The sequence below is a fragment of the Lissotriton helveticus genome, chromosome 11 (assembly GCF_964261635.1).
Source record: "Lissotriton helveticus chromosome 11, aLisHel1.1, whole genome shotgun sequence".
NCBI classification, from domain to species: domain Eukaryota; kingdom Metazoa; phylum Chordata; class Amphibia; order Caudata; family Salamandridae; genus Lissotriton; species Lissotriton helveticus.
In genome coordinates this window covers 890,096,064-890,112,588 of record NC_136072.1, presented here as the reverse complement: position 1 = coordinate 890,112,588, position 16,525 = coordinate 890,096,064, and the positions used below count along the sequence as shown (strand labels likewise).

The 16,525-nt window shown below is 45.9% G+C and overlaps 1 protein-coding gene across 2 annotated transcripts in view; it reads right to left on the bottom strand.

Moving 5' to 3' along the window:
• Nucleotides 1–2,247: 2,247 nt before the first annotated feature.
• The window catches only part of NOS1 (nitric oxide synthase 1), a 1,595,398-nt gene continuing 1,581,120 nt past the window's right edge, over nucleotides 2,248–16,525 (bottom strand). For both annotated transcript variants that reach the window (XM_078667121.1, XM_078667122.1), the window contains 2 exons: nucleotides 7,726–7,844; nucleotides 2,248–5,118 (listed from right to left, as the gene is read on the bottom strand). In XM_078667121.1, the coding sequence (XP_078523247.1) occupies nucleotides 5,103–5,118; nucleotides 7,726–7,844 (135 nt within the window). In that variant the 3' untranslated portion in view covers nucleotides 2,248–5,102. The remainder of the gene's footprint in view (nucleotides 5,119–7,725; nucleotides 7,845–16,525) is intronic.

Sequence of the window (16,525 nt, the reverse complement as noted above, 5' to 3'; positions counted from 1 at the left end):
GACTTTTGACTCCTTATCTGGGGGAGGAGCTTCACCCGTTGTTTGGGAGTTCGCCCTTTTACGGGCATTTGCGACCACAAGGGAGTCAAGCGGCAACTGCCCCCGAATGTATGCAGGGTCTGCAGGTGCTGGTCTACTTTTTTTCAATACGTGGATTGACCACCCTCGCCCTGGTAGGTTCTTTAAAGATGTCCGCAGCATGCTTGAGGACCCCTTTGAGCATAGGCAGTGTCTTTACTGTCCTTTCAGAGACTGAAAAAGTGTCAGCATGCATGTCCACATCATGATTAGCAGCTGCCCTTTCAATGAGTGCATGAAAACCTGCAGAATCTTCTGTTGGGGATGCACGTGCAGTGAAAGGCTGTGGGTCTTGCCCCACATTTTGGGTGCCTTGGTCATCTATGTCATCATATGAATCTTGCTGTGCATCAGGTTCATTGATGGGGAAAGTGTATTGGTCATCTTCACCATATCCCTCACCCTCAGAGTGTTCTGGGGAAGGAGTTGGGCTCCTTCTAGGAGGAGGCTGGACAGGTTCCATCAGTGTTGAAGCGTCCTGAGTAAGCCTCTTCTTCTTCAGGGGGATAACATAGGAGTCCACTGGCTGTGAAGTGATCCTCCTCTTGTAAAGGGTCAATTTGCCCGTGTCTGCGTCGATAAAACGCTCAGAATCCTCTTCTGAGTCGAGTAGTCGACCTGAAAGTGCTCCAGACGTTGAAGAATCCGACTTCTTTGGCGTTGCTTTTGTTGAAAAGGCCTTCGGCGCCTCTTTTGGCGGCAGAAGGAAGAGAAGTTTACTCGCAGGCTTTGCCGGAATGTCCACCGGCTTCTGTGGCGACGGCATCGGAGCCGACGTAGCAGAGGCCTTCTCCCTGATTCTCTGTAGTGAAGAGGCGACGAGGGACGCGTCACTTACAGCGGCCTTTGGCGCCGACGAGGAGGTCTTGACCTTGCCCTCGGATCCGACGTCCTGGTGGCCCTTCTGAGTCTTGGACGATGATGCCGCAGCCGCCGACCCAGAGTCCTTGGACCGATGCGTAGATGTTCCAGCTTTCGATCCGTGTGATTTCGCTGGCTCCGTCTCCACCACGCGTCCGACTAACGAAGTCCCAGTCGGAACTGGAGCCGTGTCGCTGGCTTTGGCGGGCTTTGACGGCGTCGCAGCGGTCGACCCGTGCCGAACTCCCTTTTTAGAGGAACCCTCCTCTGGCGCCGATTTCGACACTGTGGAATCGACAGATTTCTTCGACTTCTGTGGACCGGTGGCCGACGGAGTCGATGAAGCAGCGGGTTTAGGTGTTTTTGGTTGGACGGCCGCCATCTTAGGGACGCTCGAATCCATAAGTTTCGGTTTCGATTTAGGGTCGGCCATTTTAGGTGTAGTCGATACCGTAGGTTTCAGTTTCGGTTTCGATACGGTGTGCGCAGCATGTATGTCCGTGGCCGGGCCTGAAGGCGGGGCCGTGGCTTGCGGTACGGGGTCGTGGGTAAGGCCGACTGGCGTTCCCGTGACCCGAGCCTGATCCTCGTAACCTTCGGGGCATAGCTCATCCCCTGAGCTATCTTCCGCGGCCCCATAAACCTCTTCGACGTCCCCTACCTCGTCGACGTATTCAAGGCCTTGACCCACGACTCCGTCGTCGTCTACCGGATCTGCCTCGACTTCCGTCTCGGGCGGGGAGATTTGAAGATGATGGCTCTGGTCCTCCTCTTCTTGGTCGCCGAAGATGTTTTCTGGATCCGGGGCCGCTTGTCTGGCCTCGAGGCGCACCGCGCGCCGAAGCTTGAGTGTCTTCTTTGACCTGAATCTGGCGCAGGCCATGCAGTTGTCTTCGTTATGGTCTGGTGAAAGGCATTTGTTACAGACCGGGTGCACGTCGATATGTGGGTATTTGGACCCACAGAGCGGACAGTATTTAAACGGACTCCGCTCCATGCCGAAAAGTGGCGGTCGTGTCGCGATGAGAAGGCCTTGGTGTCCGAAGAGTGAAACGACTCCGCTGATTCCGACTCAAAGAGACGGAAGAACTCGAGACCGTGCGCAAACAATACCGACGTAAGGAATATAAGGCCTTTTGGCCCGTAAAAAGCTAGTTTTTCTCGGTTCCGACAGAGAGACGTCGAGACCGCATCCGAACCCAATGGCGGAAAAAAACAATCTGGGGATGGAGCCGATGCCCATGCGCACTGTAGTCCAGGGGAGGAGCCACCTATCTCAGGATACTTCGAAGACTCTTCCAGGACAACAATGTGCGATCATCCGGACCCAACACTAGGCGGCGATCTAATGCAAAAGATATGAATTTAGCAGCCCACATGCCTCGAACTTCTTTTTTTTTAATAACCGTGGCTCTCCTATACCATCTTTTCTCGCTGACCCTCGTTCTCACTTGTCTTTTTCTTTGTCGCTCTCCTTTTGACAAAGATGCTTGGTCTCGTTTGTCTTCTTTTTCTCATAGGCAATGGTTCTTGGATTCCTTTTTTTTTAATCTCATAGACTTTAGCCTGTTATTCTTTTACTTACTGACCCTGCACCTTACCTTGTCTTCCAGCTCTCTTACAGAACACGCACTCCATTCTTTCCTTTCCATGCTTCTGATAAAAGCCCGAGTCTTCCCTTGCCTGTCTTTTCTTACAGACCATGGACCTATTTTGGTAAAGACCTTGTCACTTCCCCTTCCAATATCGTTCTACATCAGGACAAACCCTTACCTCCTTCCTCACATGTCATAACTATTGATTTTTTTCAACAGAAACTTCTTCACTAGTATCATGTTCTCAGACCGTGGCCCTCACAATAACTTCCATTTTCTCATAGATGTTAGCCTCCTCTTTCCTCACAGACCTTAGCCTTTATCTATCTTCCTTTTCTCACAGACCTCGGTCCCCCTTTCTTTCTATTCCATATATATGGTTTTGTCAGTGTTAGTTCCTATTTAAATCCCTCTTTTCTCTAAAACAGCGAATTCTCGAAAGCTTCTTAGTCATCTGATCTACCATTTATCCCATCTCAATGTATGCTACTTATTTGGGCCTATTCCATGTTTCCATTCCCTGCCATTTATTGTTCTTCCTTTCCCAGCACAAAAGGCACCTCTTTACACCAATAAAACACCAATGAAACCACTTTCCATCTGTCACCCCTGAAACAGAGTGGTGGGAATAGAAAACCATGCAATTTGAGTTACTGTACTTTTTTTGTTAACCAGTGGAGAGAGCCGAGTTAATTGCTATAAATATTCATACTGCCCTCAGGGTGCAATACTGATAATTCTGCTTATCTGAGTATTGTTAACCTAATAATAGAGCACAGTAAACAAAAGGATGCTATCCCAAGTTTGACCATGTATAACAAAACCCACACAGGGCAGACTGTCCTCTACTTCGATTCCAGTGTAGAATTACAGAATCTAGTGACTTGGAAACGTCAGACCACTGATTTTTAAGATTGAGAAGAAATGGAGAGTTGTAGCAAATACAGGAAGTGGCCATCTCTTTCCACCACAAACTAGGCCTCGTGGCAGAGCCATTGCAGCACTGCCCATTACAGCTTTGATTCTTAGATAGGGAGCACTTCCTGAAGTCCCATGCCACCTCCAACCCCAGCTGAGACTCTCCAACGTCTATATTTCATCACACCACCCGTATGAAAGGCACACCAGCCTTTGCATTCTGCATTACTCGAAAACAAAACTCACATTCCATCACAGGATATTAGAACTTACAATTCTAAGTACCCCTTAGCTGACACAGGTCTAATGATAAGGGAAAAACAAGTCTAATGATGGTTCAGAAGGGTCAAATCCATGTCAGATTTGTAGGTATCCTGAAAATGTTGCAAGTGTGTCCCATTTAGATTCATTTTATTCAAATGTATTTCATGTAACAACCCTGAAAATGTGATTTGGCTCCACCAGTCGCGGACCTCTGGGACACACGTGCTATTCGAAAGGCACCAGTCATCATTGTCCTTCTGTACACTATCATGTAGCTTACAAGCATTACATCACTCCCTTTTTGGAATAGGTCTGCTTCTTAGCTGAGAGATACGAGATCACGTCTCCTTTCATGCTCCATAGCTCAGAGGTACCAGATATCCCCCCCTCTCTTCTTCTACTTCCTTGCCAACATGCTATATCTTAGTCATCATCAATCAATATATCTTAGTCCCTTTTCCAGCTCTACCGCTCACAGACGCCTGCTAGTCCTTCTTTCCTTTCAACATATCAGCTATAAACAGACATCCCTCTGCGTTACGAGTGGACCCCATGACGCTCACGTGGAAAGAGGCACAATAACAACTTTTTTGTCCAACTACAGGTATACACAGAATGGTAGTGTCCTCAAACAAAATCACAAAAGCTCGACAAGGAGAGCCCCTGGACGTGGTGGGTCCAAATATAACCCTTGTCTTTCCATAGAGAGCACATGCCCCAGATATAGCTCAGCTCCAACACGACATGCAGCAGAACAGTCAAGCCCTTTTGGTTGAAATGGGCTCTTACATGAACCAATTTTCGAGCGTAAGGTCTTCTTTATGCCTTCTGGGCTGAGACTTCATGGTGAAAGCCTTTGGCAATGCACAAACACATGCACAATCAGAAAAGGCTGTCTCAGCAAGAAAGTAAAATGAAATCCGGTGTGGAGGTCTCGAAGTCTGTGAGTCAGGAGGGTCTCGTGCTATGAAGGATGACCAATCACACTTCAGTCCCTGGGGCTCAGCAATGAAGCCCTGCCACATCGGGTAGTGGTCACCATGCGTCCATCCAACACACAAATATAGACTTCTGCATGTTGATTGAAGACAACAAATGTTTGAGCAAAGCCATATCAAGTTCTCAAGCAGCAAAATGAGTGCATCTTCCACCCCATACCCCTCACCCGCCCTCAGCCCCTCGCAAACAAATAAAAAATGTCAAAGGAATATATATATCTCGCCACTGGACAAGGACAAGACAGGGCATAAGAGAGACCGACTTTCTTGATGTCCCGTAGAAAAGATTTGTCTGCGTCCGTAGAGATACAAAACTCCTCTTCTGGAATGGTTGCGAGTGTATGTGAGTGCACCAGCATGGCATCGAAGAGAAGGTGACGTACTGAAGTTATGAACGGAAAACCCTGCAAGAGAGAGTGGGACAACACAAAGGAATTTGTAAGCACAGATGTAGCAACAAATCTGGAAAGGAAAACATTGTTTAGTAAAGATTAAGGAATGACCACTAGGGTCCAGCCTCACTGCAAGATTGACTACTACCCACTTTATGAGCCAAAGCTGAAAGAGAAGGACTTTATTTTAAGACTGTGGGGGGAGTGCAATGGAGGATTGTGTGGGAATCTACTGGAGTGAGTTTACGAGTTAATCCAGATTATGAACGAGTGTCACGCCACTGGAAGTCATGAGTGAACGTTGATGAGGAACAAGCAAACTCTTTTGGAGTTTAGGATTTGATACAGATTGTGAATGAGAGAGACTCCACTGGAGTAAATGAGCCAGTGCGGATTGTTAATATGTGAGAACAATTGAAATGCATTAGTAGTTGAGTGCTGATTATGAACAAGTGAGACTGTTGGGGTTTGTGAGGCAATGGTGATTATATAAAACTGAAACTCAATTGGAGTTTGAGACTTGTGCGATGTACCTAGCTTGTATGCCCCAGTATCTATGCATATATTGAATTTGTAAAGTGAAAAGGTGGATGTAGCACAATGACTGCTACGTAAAAAAGACGGGGTATAATAGTGTCATGTATGGCAGGAGTGAATGGGTGAGGTAGATTTTGGGGGACTGTTGGATTTTGGAGGGGGGCAGTTGAGCACAGACTAGGAGGAGGGAGGCAACGAGGACTTGGTCCTGCAACAAGCACAGTGATGCTCGGAGCAAAAGTAGTTGAGGAGGGAGGAGTGTACAGATGGTTGGATCAGACCAGGAGGATGGGGCAGGTGCGGGGAGGGTGAAAAGGGAGAGAGGAACGGGGAAGAGGGGATGTTAACTTGGGGAGGGGGAGCTGCTATAAGTGATCATCTTAAGGAGACCCACTGCTAATGCGCCTGCACTAAAGTGTGGTGTTTCTTGAAGAAGAAGGTTTTGAGTCATTTCCTCAAGAAATGGAAGGGTGGAGATAGGATGGTGTTCCAAGACCTCAGGAAGTAGCAAAAGAAGTCCTGGCATATGTTCTTCTTTTTCCTACTCCTTCTGATGTCAATTCTGTTAATGATGCTACTGTTGGCTTTGCCTATGTGTCCAGGGGACTTAACCTTGCAAGGCAGAAGAGCAGGTGTGTTGGGGGTGACTGCTTTGTGGGTAATGCAGTAGGTTTTGAAGATTATGTAGGTCAGCAGCCGAACATAGTGGAGATCCTTTAGTAAACAGTTGACATTGATGACCTTTCTTAGGCCCTTGATGAGGCATGCAGAGCGTAGAAAATTCTCATCAAGAAGTTAGCTGTAGCTCATGAAAACCGACCAGTAGTGTGTTACCGAGCATGTGACATGACCAAGGTTTTGCCAGCCTTTGGCAAAACAACATTAAGGGAGATTGGCAATTCTTTGTGAGCCAGGTCAGTTGATCTCAATCAGTCTTGGTCTTGTTTGTGATGCATCTCATGAATGTGCCTTGCATCAAAGGTTGTGTGCTGATGAATGTATTGTTTCTTTGTACACACTAGAGTTGCCTGGTGTCCGAGCGCTCTAGCAGCACCATATTGCAATGTCTTTTATTTTAGCTTGAATTACTTTACCAGTTGTGGCTGACTGCAGGGGAGCCTGTGGTAGTCCACAAGATGTTGCTGAACCCCCGTTTAGATTTTAATTTCACCTTGCACTGTTTTAGGTTGTGCTCATAGCGCGGTGTCACCACGTCCCCAGATACAGCCCCTCCATTGATGTCAAACTACAAATTCATCAGCATAGCGCTTGAGTGTGCAGCAGACGTGCCAAATGCAAGCCCATCTTCGCCTGTCACGACCATGAGCAGCACCAGCCCCCCTGCTCGTTTAACCTCAGAAACCATTACCAAGCTGACATTCTCAAGGCAAAAACTCTTCAAACATTTTATAAGAATCCCTCTTGTGCTACTCTCCACCGCAGGCAGATCTAGCCAATACTAAATGTTGCACCTGTAACTTTACACTTAGCAATTATAAAATCAATGATATCTCCTCTATGGACTCAATGAACACAAAGGAACCAATAAATACAAAGCACTCTAATAAGTGCTAGATCCCTGATAAAAAACAAGGTAGAATTTAATGATTTTATTGATCAGGAAAGTGCTTTGGGACCTGAGGAAACTGATTTGGTGTTGATGAGCTGGGAGTGGAGGATCACATTGGATGTTGGGAGCTCAGTGACATGATAATAAACAAGACATGATGGGGTATCAAGGCATTTCTATGGGGTTGGTGGAGAATCTCTTTGAGTTTTTGTTTGCAAGGACTCTATATATTGCTTTAATCCAGACTTGGTGGCAGTGACTGGACTGGATTTGAGTATTTTAGGCCAATCATGTGAGGATTGTGTGAGACTCGAGCCAGTGTTTATACAACAATATTCTAGCAAGTTAGGGCACGCCACCCAGTGTTTAAAGACCAGAGTTCTTGCAATTAATGGGAGGTGTCACTTGGGGTCCTCTTCATCACCTCAAATCCCTTTGCTCCTCCCATCTCATGCATGTGTTTACCTCATTACAGTGTCACAAGGAACATACCCCCAAAACCAGGCACTTACTCGTCACTGTCCTTCTTACTCTCCTCGATGTGCGCGATCGACTCTGACCTCAGGCGGTTCGTCACTTCGTACGTGCGCAGGGTCACACCAAAGATATCTTCATGGTATCTGTTGTCATCCTGCAAACAACAAAAGTGCAAAAAGGGCAGAGTAAGCACAGGTCTCAAATAACAAAGAATAGTGACTGGTGCACACAAGCATGCTCCAGTCAAGCGTGCTTTACTGAGTTAATCATGGAACACTAAACCTTTAAGTAAAAGCCTGAGAATGTTACCTAGGAGGAAGGTAATCAAACCGGTCAAGCTCTATTTCAAGGCAGATTGATGAAACCTGGGTAAAGTATGTGATTTATACTGTGAATGTATAGAGTCTTTTCAGAGCCAGGACACTCTTTGAGTAGCTGTACGCTCCATAAATGCTCAATGTCACTGTGTGTCTTGATAGGTTGGGCTATAACTGGCAAGGTGTCTTCCGCCCAAAGGTGTTTTCCTGGCCAAGGGGATGCATGGTCAGCTGCAGTCACCAAGAGGCAGCCTGTGCTCCTTCGTTCCCTAGCTTCTCTGCAGCTATCATGCTGGGCCATGACTCATCATTATTGGAGGCAAGCAGTGGCGTAACAAAGGCCACCCCCGCAGTCCTCTGTAGGGCGAGCTCCAGGGACCCCCTCAGCACAGTACTTTGGCCTGAGTGCTCCTGAGTGAGACCAGAGGGGGGCCCCTCCATGTACTTTGCAGGGGAACCCCCTCCACGGATGTATGACGTTACAACTCATACTTTTACAACGCATACCATTACAACGAATTTTTTACAACGCAAAAACTTTTACAACGCATGTATTTACAACGCATGTTTTTACAACGCAGGTACCTTTACAACGCATACCATTACAACGTAAGTATTGGTAAGTATATATTATTTTTTTAAATTAAAAATAATTGAAAATAATATAATTTAATTTAATTTAATTTAATTTCATTTCATTTAATTGATTTAATTTAAATTTAATTTTATTTTATTTTTACCCTGTACCCCTGTACTCCAAAAACCCAAAACTGACCCTGAACCATAAAAATACCCCTGTACCCCAAAAACCCAAAACTGACCCTGAACCCCAAAAATACCTTTTTACCCAAAAAACCCAAAACTGACCCTGAACCCTAAAAATACCCCTTTACCCAAAAACCCAAAACTGACCCTGAACCCTATAAAATACCCCTTTACCCAAAAACCCAAAACTGACCCTGAACCCTAAAAATATCCCTTAACCCAAAAACTGAAAACTGACCCTGAACCCTAAAAATACCCTTTTACCCAAAAACTGAAAACTGACCCTGAACCCTAAAAATACCCCTTTACCCAAAAACTGAAAACTGACCCTGAACCCTAAAAATACCCCTTTACCCAAAAACTGAAAACTGACCCTGAACCCTAAAAATACCCCTTTACCCAAAAACCGAAAACTGACCCTGAACCCTAAAAATACCCTTTTACCCAAAAACTGAAAACTGACCCTGAACCCTAAAAATACCCCTTTACCCAAAAACTGAAAACTGACCCTGAACCCTAAAAATACCCTTTTACCCAAAAACCCAAAACTGACCCTGAACCCTAAAAATACCCCTTAACCCAAAAACCCAAAACTGACCCTTAACCCTAAAAATACCCCTTAAAAAAACCAAACATATAAAATTTAAAATATAATTATATACTTACCAATACTTACGTTGTAATGGACCTGCGTTGTAAAAACATGCGTTGTAAATACATGCGTTGTAATGGTTTTTGCGTTGTAAAAATTTCGTTGTAATGGTAGTGCGTTGTAAAAGTTGCGTTGTAATGGTTGTTCTCCCCCTCCACGTTCGTTTCGGCACTTGAGAGGAGGTGAACAATGAGGCTTCAACCAACAACTTAAATCGGACTTTGCAACCACAATAAGGGAGATCAGTTTGGTGAGGCGTTTGCTTTTCACCCATCCACAGTGAAAGAGGCTTGGCAGGGTATCAGAATATTGTGGCCTAAACATTAGCCGACAAGAATAACACCTCATTGGAGTTAATAGAACATCTACACCCCATGGAGTGATATTTTTGTAAAGTACATTTAGGCTACGATATTTATATCAGACAACATTTTTGTTATTAATCTATATTAATATAATAAAGAGAGAACCTTTGAGGCGGGTGATCTCAGGAACCACAGCATCAATCACAACACCCAATACAGCGTTGGAAAGGGCAGTTGCAGCAGAAGGACATTGGCTATGCAGACGCCCACCATATACATTTAAAAGGTAAAAGAACAATGCCAGCAAAGTAGTCCCTTGTGGTAGTGTCTGCGTTGTGCTGTGGGCATGTGCTAAGGGCAATACAAACGCTGGGGGCGTGTGGTACGTTCCGCCCTTCATGCCATGTCTCATATCGTGTGCTGTGGGCGTGTGCTGGGGGCGTGGGCGTGTTCGGGAAACGGGATTACGGGAAAAAAAGCGAGCGTTGTGCCCAATATTTCATTGTTTTTTCTTCCCAGGTTCTGTACATTCCAGCTCCGGGTGTCCACCCTGCTCCCTTTAAATACCCCTGCACCCCATCATCATAACCCACCCTTACTACTTAAAATACCCCAACACCCTTAAAAACTAACCCATCTTAACCCTATAAATATACCCTCTACCCCAAAACCCAAACCTATCCCTAAACCCTAAAAATACCCCTGTACCCCAAAACCTAGCCCTGAACCCTATAAATACTCCTGTACCTCAAAATCCAAACCTACCCCTGAACCCTAAAAATACCCCTGTACCCCAAACCCCAAACCTAGCCCTGAACCCTAAAAATACCCCTGTACCCCACAACCCAAAGCTACCCGTGATCCCTAAAATACCCCTGTACCCTAAAACCCAAACCTAGCCCTGAACCCTTAAAACACCCCTGTACCCCAAAACCCAAACCTAGCCCTGAACCCTTAAAATACCCCTGTACCCCAAAACCCAAACCTACCCTGGAACCCTAAAAATACCCCTATACCCCAAAACCCAAACCTAGCCCTGAATCCTAAAAATACCCCTGTACCCCAAAGCCCATACCTATCCCTAAAACTACCCCTGTACCCCATAACCCCAAACTATATCTGAATCCTTAAAATACCCAAACACCACAAAACATATACCTCAGTACCCCAAAACATATACCCCTATACCCATACTTACCTTATCCAAACATAAAAAAAAAATGCTTTTACCATTCATGCATTTACAACGAATTTTGTTGTAAATGTATGCGTGGTAAAAGCATATAAAATGTAATGCCATGCGTTATAATGGCATTGCCGAGTCATGGTACTTTCGTAATGAAAGTATGCGGAGTGATGGTATGCGGAAAGAAAGTTGCGGAATAATGGGTGTTTACCCTCCCCCCGGTAAGTACATTGGTGGCACGGCGGCCCACATCTCCAGCAACATACTCATATTTTTTCACCACCAATTTGAAAAATGCACAGTTCTCTCTCATTGATGGCCAGCACCGACATACACTTTTAGACACACCTCCCGCCACAAGTTCTAGAATTGCGAACTTTAGAGCTCGGGAGCTACGTTCGAATCTCGGCATCACCTCAATATCCTGTTATTCCAGGCAAATCGATTTGTCTCCCCGCGCCTACCACAAATGAATGTGTTCTTCTGTAATGTAAATTGTGCTCATGCCATGTTGTCGAGTTCACGCTAAATACTATTTCAAGTACCCCAAAACCCAAACCTAGCCCTGAACTCTAAAAATACCCCTGTACCCCAAAACCCAAACCTACCCCTGAACCCTAAAATACCCCTGTACCCCAAAACCCAAACCTAGCCCTAAACCCTAAAAATACCCCTTACCCCAAAACCCAAACCTAGCCCTGAACCCTTAAAATACCCCTGTACCCCAAAACCCAAACCTACCCTGGAACCCTAAAAATACCCCTATACCCCAAAACCCAAACCTAGCCCTGAACCCTAAAAATACCCCTGTACCCCAAAGCCCATACCTTTCCCTAAAACTACCCCTGTACCTCAAACCCAAAACGATATCTGAACCCTTAAAATACCCAAACACCACAAAACATATACCTCAGTACCCCAAAACATACCCCTTTTCCCACACTTACCTTATCCAAACATAAAAAAAAATGCTTTTACCATTCATGCATTTACAACGAATTTCGTTGTAAATGTATGCGTGGTAAAAGCATATAAAATGTAATGCCATGCGTTATAATGGCATTGCCGAGTCATGGTACTTTCGTAATGAAAGTATGCGGAGTGTTGGTATGCGGAAAGAAAGTTGCGGAATAATGGGTGCTACCCTCCCCCGGTAAGTACATTGGTGGCACGGCGGCCCACATCTCCAGCAACATACTCATATTTTTTCACCACCGATTTGAAAAATGCACAGTTCTCTCTCATTGATGGCCAGCACCGACATACACTTTTAGACACACCTCCCACCACAAGTTCTAGAATTGCGAGCTTTAGAGCTGAGGAAGTACGTTCGAATCTCGGCATCAGCTCAACATCCTGAGATTCCAGGCAAATCGCTTTGTCTCCCCGTGCCTACCACAAATGAATGTGTTCTTCTGTAATGTAAATTGTGCTCATGCCATGTTGTCGAGTTCACGCTATATAATATTGCAAGGAAAAATAAAGTAGGGAAACTCGAGTTCACACACTACTGAACGCGCACTCTTAAGTGCATCAGCAGTGCACTGTGAATCGGGGCGTTTCACAGGCCTGTCACAGATAAGAAATACTATCAAAACGAAATCCTACAAAACAATATACTACTGGCCGGCAGCAATTCATACCCAGACAACGTCCGGACGGGCTGCTAGTATACAGACATAAAAATCCGCAAATTGTCGGGTTGAGGTCAGAGAAACCGACAAGCATTACATATGTGCCTGCATCATCTTGCTACTATCTGCTCCATATTCTAAGTGGATGGGGAGATGAGCAGCCTAATCATTCAAGGCTGATACTATGCCAAGCAGCAACTAGTCACTTGTTGATGATGCTTGGCGTGACACATGCAAACAAAATATAGAGGCTGCCATTGAAGTGGAGACCAGTATGAGGGACACCATACAATGGCGGCTGGTGCATTATCGAAGTGGTGAGCCCAACAGCACAATCCAGCACTCTGCCTCTGGCCTTGCCAAACCCTGGGGCAGACATTTACTTCACACACTAGCAGACATGCATACATACACACAGTTTCAGGGATGCACACAAATACATTCAAACATACATACACATGCAATCCCCAGCACATAGAGAAACAAACACACTTAGACTTAAATACAAAAAACAACCCGAGGCAGGCCCATGCCTTCCGACACTCCCATCTCTTCACAGCAGCCGGAGACAGACCCATGAGCTTCCACCCAATCGAAAGCTGGAATAGGGCTGATGGTACTGAAGTAGACCTTTTTCTCTATTCCATATTCTGATTGGGGAAGAGTGTGTGAGATTGACAAGCCATGAAGCTCCATTATCTGACATGCAAAACTGTGTGACGCTAGTGCAGCATATCAGATATGTTTTATGTATGTGTTAGGCTGGGTTTTAACAGCTTCCACCTGACACTTGTGCAAAACAGGTAGTGGAGCCCTCTTCTGCTGGCAACCTGACATTACAGCATTTAAATGCGAGCAAAGGATCTGTGAGATCGTTTCTTTTCATATAAAAGCTGTAATATGGCAGCGGTAGTGGCATAGGGTCGACTCCCTGGCGCCCCCTTGGGGCAGCCGTTGCCGACATGACTGGATCAGGGGACAGTGGAAAATGAAGGCATTAAAGCTCCACCATGGACCAAGTTCTGTTGCCTCAGGTGTGAAAAATTAATCGTTTGATCTGAAGGTGCCATAATAGTCCCAGTCGTCCCTTCAGTGACGATTCAAAGAATGTCTAGTTGTTGCCAGATTAAACTACAGATATGCACCAGGTGCCAAAAGAACAGAGTTACAATGGATTCCCTTTATTGATATACATATGTTTGTTCTGATGAAAAATCCAGTAAAAAGTAGCCACGGTCCTCTGGCACGGTTGGAGGTATTGAAGAAAACAGACTAGTTGACATAGGCACATCAGTGGATATAATGATGAGGGTATAATTCATCAGATGTGAGGAGCAGAGCAGAAGACGCGAGCAGGCCCCCAGTTTGCAGCAGTCCGCGGCATGGACCACAATCAGCTGTGGCCGTAGTCATTGCTGCAGTCACTGCCGCATTCTGCTTGGTGGTTTAGGACAGTGGCTGTCGACGAGATTCCTACGGCGGAGGGAGTGGTATCCCACGAACTCCTTTCCTCTGCTGGGTTGTTGCTCTTTCTTCCCCCACCCTGCAAGCAGGAGGTGGGAGGCAGAAGGTAGACCGCAGTGTCTGCAGTAACGTAAGGCGGAGTTGGATAGCTGGGCACCATGACTTCGTGCTTCAGCGGCCAGTGGGAGTACCAGCATGCAGGTAGAGGCTTAGGATGCAGGCCCTCTCACTGGAGTGGAGATGGCCGGCATTAGGCTGGTGCAGCTTGTGCTTCCTGAAGGGGAGCCTGCTTTCCTTCACATATATTCTTCTTCTGCCAATTGCTTTCGCTCATCATCTGGATGTCTGGTCCTGCTTTATGTCTGCCATCTGCTATTTGCTCCGAATATATGATTATACCACGCTTACAATTACCACGCATGGCTTTACCACGCGAATTTTACATCGCAAGTGGCTTTACCACGCTGGAATTTACAACGAAGGATTATACCACGCGTAGAAACGTCTTACCTGCACGTCTTTCACCAGCAGCCCTTACTTCCATCCACCATGGAAACAAGCGTCAAAACACGTCTACCAAAATTAAAAAAGGACTGCTATTTTGACGTACACGGCACGTCTTTGGGGGAGGTTCTTTCCTTTTACTTCAAAAATACTAAAGATCGTTTTTTTTTATTTAGGTAACCCACTCCATAATTTGTTATTTTTTGGGGGGGAGACCCCCCCAGCCCCCACGAGCCCCCCCAACCCCCCAGCCCACGCAGAACGACTGGAAGGAATACCACGTCTCCCCCCAACCCACGCAGAACGTACTTGCGTGGTAAAGACGGTCGTGGAAGGCACCCGCGTTGAAAAAACGTTTGCGTGATAAGTGTACCGTGGTAAACATTATGCGTGGTGATGCCTTCGTAGTAAATTATGTTTCCCATTTGCTCCCACACTATCACGGCTATACCTGCTATTACTGCTGGTTGTACAGGGCTCCATCTGAAAAGTGACTACAGATCCACAGTATAAGGCTCTTTTTCAGGGGTACAGCTGATGCAGGTTCATATAGTGCATTAATTTGTACTTCTGAGCGTTTTCTCAGCTTTTAACCAGTGTGTGAGTGCAGACTTTCGGCCTGTGTAGCAGTCAGCAAGTTTATATGCATAGGCTCTGAAGGAGGGTGGGTGATTAATTTCCCATTAGTGGCCTTGAAGTTCTCAGCATCACTTTTTCAGATCTCATCCTCTTATTACTGGTTTCTTCCGGAAAATGCCTAAAGTTGCCTCTGAGGCAGTGACGGAAGATTCGAGCTGCTGTCCCACTGTCCCTCTGCTCTTGGCTATGTCCTCTTCCCTGGCCCATGGACGGCCAAAGGGGGTCAGTGTTAACAGTGCGACTTTGGAGGCAGGTGGTTCGCAGGAGGGACCGGTTCTTCCACCACTAACTGCGCTGATCATGCAGAATTGCCCATATAATGATCCTGTTGGGGTTGAGGCGAGAACCGGAGCAGTGCCAGTTATTTCCATTCCGCCCTCTCTCTCCCCTATAGGGGGCCTTGGTTCCAATATCTAATGCTCTGCCTGTGCCTCCTGGAGTGGGAGAGGAAATTGGGAAGCGGGGCTTCTCTTCCCTTGCTGGAGTTGGGTCCTAGTGATGTCAGTGATCTGGTTAGGTGGTCTTGAGAGAAGGTCCCCATATAGGAGGGACAAACTAGGGGTATCAGGTGTCTTATCCTTCTAGTATGAGTAATGCTGATCAGCGCACCACAGTAGTGCCTGTCTCGCACCCTCATCCCAAGCTTAACTATGAGGCAAAAACCTTTTGTCTGACCTGGAACTGTGTGGAATAGAGCGCTATGTCATCTGTTCTGGATTGTATCCTGTATTTGATAATGAGTCACCATGGTAACTAGAAGCTCTATCCTTCATGGAGATTGATGCTTTAAAGTTGGTGAAAAGCAGTGACACCACTAATGTGTTTGCTCATTCATATGGTCGGTCCCCTTATTCCAGAGTCCGCTTTGACTCCCTGGTTATCGCAAATTTGGTTGTCCAGAATTGTGAGTTTTCCTACAGCAAGGGATTGATGTAGTTCCTGTTGTTGAGTATTGGGAATCCCCTACCCAATAATCGATTAGACTAAAAGTATTTTAAACACTGATTATTGATGCAGTGGGGCCTGTTCCCAATTTCATTCAGAGGAATCCCAAAGATATAGTTATTTCACTAAAACAAGGGGGTCAAGTTTTTAACGTGGTGGAAGGTCCTGTAACCCATCCCCGGGCTACTGATTTGGAAGACGATCTTTCTCAGTGGAGCTGGGTGGCATGTGCATTGAATAACATCTGCCCTTTACCCAGGATTAATGAGCCGTTGAGGTAGCTTGGGGGTGCTTTTTCTGTCACGGAATATGTCAGATTGGGACAAGCTGAAGAAAATGTAAATCATCTGAAATCTTTTAATCCCTTAATCAAGAGGCTTCAAGAAACCTGGTCATGAACAGACTTTAATTGCAGTGGTAATTT